The sequence below is a fragment of the Gekko japonicus genome, unplaced genomic scaffold (assembly GCF_001447785.1).
Source record: "Gekko japonicus isolate JY-2015 unplaced genomic scaffold, Gekko_japonicus_V1.1 scaffold643, whole genome shotgun sequence".
Classification (NCBI taxonomy): Eukaryota; Metazoa; Chordata; class Lepidosauria; order Squamata; family Gekkonidae; genus Gekko; species Gekko japonicus.
Genome location: NW_015164201.1, coordinates 435,889 through 444,606, shown reverse-complemented (window position 1 = coordinate 444,606; position 8,718 = coordinate 435,889). Strand labels below are relative to the sequence as shown.

The window sequence follows — 8,718 nt, the reverse complement described above, 5'->3', positions numbered from 1 at the left end:
TTAGTACTTTGATGGGAGACATAAGAGCATAAGAAGAACCCTACTGGATCAGAACAGTAGTCCATGTAGTCCACCATCCTGTCTCACACAATGGCCAGCCAGTTCCTCTGGAGAGCCAGCAACAGGGCACAGAGGCCGACACCTTCTCATAATGTTGCCTCCTGGCTCTGGGATTTAGAGGTTTAGTGTCTCTGAATGTGGAGGTTCCCCTCAGTCACCATGGTTAGTAGCCAGTGATCAACCGCCAAGGAAGTCCAGGGTTGCGACACAGAGGTAAGCAGTGCCAAACCACCTCTGATGAACGTCTCTTGCCTTGAAAACCCTGTGGGGTTGCCATTAGTCAGCTGCAACTTGACAGCAAAAACAAAACAAAAAAGCCCCACATGGAACTCCAGCCTTGTATCTACTTTGGTCCTTAGTGGCTCCCTCATATCATGGCACGATTACCCCCATTAATTTCCCCAGCCAGTGTTCTAGTATTTCCACCACATTCTTGCAAGTAAAATAAATAAGCTCACTGTGGCCTTTTAAATGGCATTTGCCAGTGCCATCTTCAGCGTTAATGCAAGCTGGGTTTTTTCCTTATCTTGCTATTGAAATTTTGCACCAAACTCTTTACAGCGGTGCTCTCTCTAATTCTTGCTGCCTGAATTAGGAGTGTGAGACAGCAGCAGAAGTGCAGCAGGGAAGACAAAGAGAAAAATGAGAAGCTTCCCACACGTACCCACACCCACTTGGGAGCATGAGATCCATCTGTGTCTTGGATCTCTCACAGCATGCCATTCACCACGGTCCTGTCTTGCCTAGAGCTGAAAGGGTTGTTGATAGCATATCTGCTAATGTTCTTAAACATTCATCGAAGCTTGGTTTGGGTTGCTGCCAGGCCTGTCCTGTTTCCGAGCTGAAAGGCAAAAGGCACCATGATGCTACGTCCTGTTTGAAAAATAAGTTCTGCTTTCACAGAGCAAAGCAGGATGCCATATGTTGGTTCCTCTTTGGCATCTCAGTCATCGCTCTTTCCAGCAAAAAACCCAGAGTGGCAAGTTATAATTAACGCATGTCAAGGCAATTCTCCTCTGTGCCACATTAATGTTTAACACTGTATATCCGATGCTGAAGTCCCCACATCCCACAATCTAGTGTTAGTAGCACAGTGTGAAACTCTTGAAGACAAAAGAACCATTACCTGGAAAGATTTACTAGAGAAAAATCCCGACTGTGAGTATCGAACCTATTTGGAAGCCAGATTAAAAATGTCCTGGGAGGCTACAGCGCTCCACAGAAAGGCTTGGGAGGTACTGGGAATGCTGTATTTCTTGCTAGTGGGAGAAGCTGCGTGCTCTTTAGAATGGCAGAATGTTAGATTTTTCTTTTTTTTTAAGCACAGTGTTTTTCTCTAAAGTGGTACTGATGCATGTGTGGTCTTTGAAAGAAACAGTGAGCACCGAACTGTAGACATGGAATCAGTCAACACTCTTGTAGTGAAATCCAAGGTAACAGGAGAGGTCAAATAGCAGCAGCAGATGTCCAAGCTGTCCTTGTGTTTCGAGAGGAACTCTTTTTCAACCAGTATTTTACAAGTCTAACCTTCGCTCAAGGGTTAAGACTGAAAAATAACTTGGGATCTTTAAATGTGTTTGATCCAAGACACTTGAGCCCTATTCAGATGTAACTACTATCTGTGATTTATGCTAACTACAGTTTGCCTTCCAGAGGATGGTTTGTATCCCAAACACAGGCAAACGGTTTGTAGAGGTTGTATTTGTTGTTTATTGTTCACCTCCCACCAGATGTCATTCCAAACAATGATTTGATTATTCAGATGTAAAGACTAACCATAGTTTGTCCAAACTACTATTTGCAGAACTTCTTCAAAGCACTTCTGGCTTGGTGACCGACTTGAAACCATGGTATGATTATTCAGACAAACTGGACTTGTCCAAGCTGTGATTTGGAAGCCATGGTTTGTCATTACATCTGAATTATTTGTTATAATCTGTTCATCTTTTAGGTCCACTGAGAAAGGAGACAGAGGGTGCAATGAGATGTTATGATGTATAGCTATCACTCCCTCCTCCCCAGGAATGCCTCATACAATTTAACTATGTCCCGATGTCATGGTATTGTGAGTTTCCCTACCAGCATGGCTCAGGATGTGAAGTGGGAGGGGCAAAGAGACATACAAAATTTTAACATTACAACAGCTAAGTTGTACTAAACACTATGAATATCTTCCATGTTCCATCAGAGAACTCTTTGTTTTCAAACTTCCAAATTAATCAACAGGCTGTTTGGCTATTCACAACTTGTTTGCGTGTATTCCCAGGAGCTGCTACTGGCAGCCATCAGCAGCCAACTTACTTTGTTATAGAAGAATTATAGTAAAAAGTAGCACTTTCTTAGTTAGGATTTCAGGATTCTTTGTGCTTCATCTTGGGCATGGGGCATTCATCTTTTGTCAACTTCATTATTAGTGTCTGAAGCCTTAAATCCCTGACAACAGTGCTGGCTGTATATTTATAGGAAGACAGCTATCAGCTAGCCCATGGCACATTGATCCCTGGATGGCTGAACAATAGATCAGGCAAGCTAAGTCTTGTGCTAGTTGGGGTTGTTTTTCTCCTCTCCGGAAGTAGCAGCTAACAGATATGTGTTGCATGCCCCATGGAGGTAGGCTAGCCTAGGCAGATACCAACTCATAAAAGGTTATTTTTAGCCCTGACAACTTAATACAGTATCTTCCTAACTCCCTGTGACAGCTTTTCTCAGATCTGGGAATTGCAGTTGGAAGAGGATACTGAGAATTCTGTGTTAGAGATCTCTAGCACCCTATCCTCCTCTAGCCCAGTGGGAAAGAAAATGACTTTTTACTGGTTTAAGTATGTATTGTAGACACACCCTTCCTGCCTTAGGCTAGGAAGCAGGGGTACTTCCAAATTCCTCATTGATAGACAACTCAGGAGTTCTTCCTGAAATATTCTGTTCTGATCTATGTCATGAGATTTTAGTGCTGGAAAGTGCTGACAAATCACAGCTGAGTTATGGCTTCCCTGTAAGGCTTTCAAGGCAGGAGATGATTTGCCATTGCTTGCTTCTGCATGGCAACCCCGAACTTCCTTGGTGGTCTCCAACCAAGCACTAAGAAGCACTACTTAAAAATCTGATGGGATTGGGCTGGCCTAGACCCTCCAAGTTAGGGCCATGTGATTTAGGCTGCATTAATAGAAGCATAGTATCTGAATTATGAGCCATAATAGTTCCACTCTACTTGGCACTAGTCAGACCTCATCTTAACCTGTGGTTCTCAACAGTTCATATCGTATATCCTATCAATCACTCTGACTGATTTCGCACTAGAGCTGCCTCACTGTTGCGCTGCCGTTTGCCCCGGTTCTGTTGGTCAATTTCACACCCGAAGCCGCGGGGCTGATTTTGATCCACAGCTTCGTCTGATTTCCCGTGCAGTTTCGTGATCCTGTTTTTTGAGGATCAACGAAACTGTGGAGGAAATCGGGCAAAGCCACGGGTCAAAATCAGCCCCGCGGCTTCGGGTGTGAAATTGACCAATAGAACTGGGGCAATGGTGGCGCAATAGTGAGGCAACTCTAGTGCGAAATCAGTCTCTGTCAAAGAACCTGGGTCCCATGATGCGAGAAGAAACAAAAATCCTGCTTTTCCCAAGAGGGACAGGTTTACAAGCATTCTGTTGTTATATGTGTCATTTACAATAAGTATTAAGGACATAAAAATTGCAGTAGTATTGTTCTGAGTAAATTTTATTGCTATGGCTGTAATGGATAAATCCCTGGCAGTTAACACTGGCAGGATATAGCACATAAAAGACACTCACTGGTGGTCAAGGGGTACCGGGAATTGGAAGAAACGTTGGATATCCAAGGTTACTGTTTAAACGACCACAGATGATAATCCATGGCAGGTAGGGTGAATTGTAATCAGCATGTCATATTTGCAGGTGGCCAGGGGGCTTGAGGGTGAGTGAATTCTTAGTAACTGTTATGAAAACCAAGTCCCACATAAATTACTTATGTGTCCCACTTGCAGTACACATATCACTGGTTGGGAACCACTGATCTAGAGTACTGTGTCTAGTTCTGGGTGGTGCGCTTTAAGAATGTTGTACACTAACTGGAACAGGTTCAGGGAAGAACAACAAAGTTGTCTGGGAGTCTGGAAAATATCTTACAAGGAAAAGCTGTAAGAACTGGAAATGTTCAACATAAGGAAGCGGAGACTGAGGGAAGACCTGATCACGTTCTGTAACATGGAAAAAGACAAAGACTTGTTCTCTGCTGCTCCAGAGGGCAAGATGAAATCTAATGAGCTTAAGTCACAGGAGGGTAGGTTTTGAGGGTAGGCATAAGGAGAAACTTCCCAACAGTAAGATTATCTTCAGGAATGTTGTAACTTTGGATTTCTTGACCAGGCAGTGGGCTGGACTACATGGCCTTTGAGCCACCTTCCAACTCTATGATTTTATGGAATGGAACTCTGAGTGTTATTCTTCTGCCAGTTTTGCACAACTGTGTTCTCAGCTGGGCAAGGGGGCATTATACATTGGTTCCTCGTTACCATGAAAATACAGACTATAACATGTATCAAAGTGGTATAAAACGCATATCCAACTGTGCATTGTGAGTGCATCTACATGAATAAAGTTCACAGTGGTTCATCAGAAAGGTACCGAATGGAACATTTGGTGCTGAAAAATGATGGAACACGTGCCAAATGGGTGACATTTGTTCATGCCTGATAGGAAGGGGCAGAGTTTGAGCAGTGAACCACCCAATTGGCATTGCCTTTGTTGTCTTTCTTCTACTTATTTTCTTCATGTTAACCTATAATACTGTCACCTTTAATCACAGAGAAAATGAGAGACAGGGCAGGGCAGAAAGACAGGTGAAAGGACAAACTTATACAGTCCTAAATTCTTTGGGGGGTTTATGTCAGATGGAATTTTGGCTGTGTCTAAAGAAAGAAATGAAGCTGCCAGGATCTAGCTAGTTGAAGAGTACTTTGCTTGCACATCCTTCCATGTGTTACTTCACTCTTCCAAATGTGTTATTTTGATTTTTGCTTTAGCATACCTTCAGTCCAACCAAGTAATGGGTTGGGGAGAGAAAGCTATTGAACTGCGTTCCGTGGAGACAGGAAACCTGGAAGGGGTGTTTATGCACAAGAAAGCACAGAAGCTGAAATTTCTATGTGAGAGGAATGATAAGGTATGTACACAAAACTCAAGAACGGTAAGCTGAAGTAGGAAAAAGAAGCGTAGCCCAGTTGAACTGGTTCTTTGCAGTGGGAGAAGGCTCAGTGTGGAGCTGTGGAGGCCTTGTGGGTGAATGATCAAGCCCTCAGCAGTGCTCAGCTCAGATGCTCATGCAAGATGATGCTACTCAGCAAGCGTTGCTGGAGTATTTGTATTTCTGACAAAGTGGGCTTAAGTCCATAACAGCTAATGCTAGAATAAAAACTTGCAAGTCTTCAAAGTGCCACAAGACTACTATTTATTTTTACTCTGGTAGACAAACACCATTGGTGGTGGAAAGTGCTATCAAGTTACAGCCGACTTACAGCGACCTTGTAGAGTTTTGAAGGCCATAGACGCTCAGAGGTGGTTTGCCATTACCTGCCTCTGCGTAGCAACCTTAGACTTCCTTGATGGTCTCTCATTCAAGTACTAACCAGAGCTGATCCTGCTTAGTTTCTGAAGTCTGACGAGATTGGGCTAGCCTGGACCATCCAAGTCAGGGTACTAACACAGTTACTCCTCCAGTTAGAACAAAAAATAAACATTCCTCTTTTTTTCCCCCCCTACTCAAGGTATTCTTCGCGTCTGTACAATCTGGAGGCAGCAGCCAAATTTATTTTATGACACTTGGTCAGAACATCCTATTCAATTGGTGAAGATCTCACTAGAGACAAACTAGGTTACAGAGGTTTGCACATTTTTCTCCAGGAAAAGAAGTGTTCATTATACCATCCTTCAGTTGTGCAGCTATATTCAAGATTTGCCATTTAATAATTTTGAAGTTATTTTGAAAGATCGATCAGTCAATCAATCAAAGCTGACTGTATGGCAGATGTAGCAATTGCCCTATACTACAAAGTATGCACAGATATTTTTGCACAAATATTGTACTGCTATTATGTTAAATTCTTTTTTTTTTAATTTTGGACAGCAATATGTACAGGTAGATTTATTAAGTGTGTACATCTCTTGCTGTGAACTGGAACCCACAATGTTTAGTTGGTTTACTATTATTTTTCTTCTGTTCTTGAGAATCTTGTTTCATCAGATGGTTTAGTCTTCATCCCAGAAAGTAACAGCACTGCAAAGAGTCACTATGGTATAGTGATTACCAGACCTGCCTGAAGGAAGGGTAGGATAAAACATGATAGACTGCAGTGCTGTTGCATCACCTTTTTTGCTTTCCAGTGGGCAGGAGATGTTGTGAAAGAGAGCTTCTTAATGAACTGTTGTATAGAAATATTGATTTCTAAAAGTCCATGCCTTCTCCTGTGATGTCATTCTGATAACATGCTGTGTCTTGTTTCCTGTTGAAGCCAAATGGCCTGTCTATTTGGCTAGAGAAACTCAATAGCCATGCCATATAACCACACATTCTTTCACACCTCTAAGTGGAAGAGCAGACCTGGCATGCAAAAAGTCATGTCTAATCTCAGGTTGGGGGGGGGGGGGAACTGATGTAGAGGTTCTGGTGGCATATTGTTCTGAAACCAGAGAGGGTTTAGACCATCTCGTCGGTTGTTGTTTAATGTACTGCTAAAGTACAGGATTACCTCTCATCCCTGGACTGGCGTGAGGGGCTTAATCCTGTACAACTGTACCTTAGTGGCTTCGAGTATACTCAGAGAGCCCAGGTTTTTAAACCTTGCATAGGTAAAGACAGTGTTTTGCCATGTTTGACACTGCAGAATGTATTTCTAAAGAGTGGTTTTAGAGAGATCCTGCATGGTTCTTAAAAAGTAAAATGTGATGACTCAAAATGTAAAATCAAGTTCTTCCATTTTGGAACTCCTGTTAACTGCTGATACAGTAGAAAATATATGTATAACTTTGTAGATATGTTCTGTCAGAAACTTGATATATATCTTGTTTAACAAAACATTCCTTATATAGCTATAGATACATCCCAAAGAAATAAGAGGAATGATTCAGTGGGGAACTTCTAATTGCAATGAGTTCTGGGCCTCTTTGTTTCAGTGAGGCCTATGCAAGAGACGTTGTCAGTAGATTGTACCCAGTAACTTTTTTAAAAATCCAGGCATTTTGTATTAATTGCATCTGAGCAATAGAGATACCCTTTAATGAAAAAACTGGTGTTGCTTTTCCACCATCAAAATATATTCTCAGGGGTTTATATCTTGAGTTATTCTGGGGTTGTGTGTTCAGGTTTACATGTACAATCATTACTTAACTAAAGTTTGTATAATGCTTTGGAAAATGTTAAGCAATATATGAAGTACTACCTAATAGTTTATATAATGACTGAAAACTTGATACAAAAGATGTTTATCCATGAGAAATATTTTGTCAACTGTATTTGCAGGTCAGGGGTGGGATGAGTAGGTTGACATTGACAGTATTTTAAAATATAGTATTGACTTTAACATAAAATGTACCAGACTACATATTGCAAGAGAATATACCTGGACATTTGATGATTCTGTAATTGCAAACTTCCCGATTACTTGAAGTGAGTACAGCTGTGAGTGTTATTTTGAAAAAGACACCAAATTTTAATCAGGGTCTAAAAGACATGAATTCCTCCTATTTTTGGACGGAAACATGGTGATCAGGGGAGCTTTGTGTCTCTAACCGTATGAGGAGATTAAGACTTGGTCTTTGGACTAACATTTTATTTCAAGAGCAAGGATTTTCGTAGACTACTGTTCACGTTGTCAGAAGCTAAACAATGATAAACAACTAATGAGCAGCTCATTTGAAAGAGCAATCCATAGCTGATACCTTGATTCACACAAATTTTGCCTCAGTTCTTGTTCTGCCCAGCCAGCCAAATAGATTGGTTTGAGGACAGTAACTATGACATCTTTGTAAGGAAAAGTAAAATGTTCATCCATGGGTTTGCTGGTATTCCTGTTCTTTGAATCAGATTTGTAACCATCCTCTGGCTTGAGCAAACAGCTTCTGGACACTGTAGACAGGATATAATAATATATAAAATATTTATAGAAATGCATGTGTAGGAATCTTGGATGCTCTAGATTGCATTTTTAAGCCCTTTAATAATATTCTAAATGTTGATTAAAGGGGTACAATTGGCACTTTGGCTTGTTCCGCAGTCTTGATATTTTATAGCCATTTGGTTCTGTTGCGAGTGGTTTCAATTTTGGTGGCCCCCTGTAGCTCATTAGTCTCCCACTAACTAATTCTCCCAGAGTATTATCACTCCTAACAATGGGTAGTGGGTCACTCTTGATTCTCTGTAGGTTCTATAACTTGGAGCTGTATGCAATATGGGGAATAGTGTCGGGCTGGAGTGATTGTTTCACATAAATCATTCTTGGGATCATATTCCAGTCTTTGCAAGTTATTTGTCCCCTTCTATAAACTGGTAGTTAAGACTGAATGATGTTTATCTAAGCTCTTCCTGGTGTTCATCAAGGTCACTTGGTTATGAACAGATACTGGTTACCTCATTGCTAGGCTGTAGA

General features: G+C 41.4%; 1 protein-coding gene across 1 annotated transcript in view; it reads left to right on the top strand.

Moving 5' to 3' along the window:
• Positions 1-6,378, top strand: part of NRK (Nik related kinase) — a 123,552-nt gene extending 117,174 nt beyond the window's left edge. The window contains 2 exon segments of the mRNA XM_015408386.1: positions 5,101-5,240; positions 5,842-6,378. Coding sequence (XP_015263872.1) covers positions 5,101-5,240; positions 5,842-5,925 — 224 coding nt within the window. The 3' untranslated portion in view covers positions 5,926-6,378.
• The last annotated feature ends 2,340 nt before the right edge of the window (positions 6,379-8,718 follow it).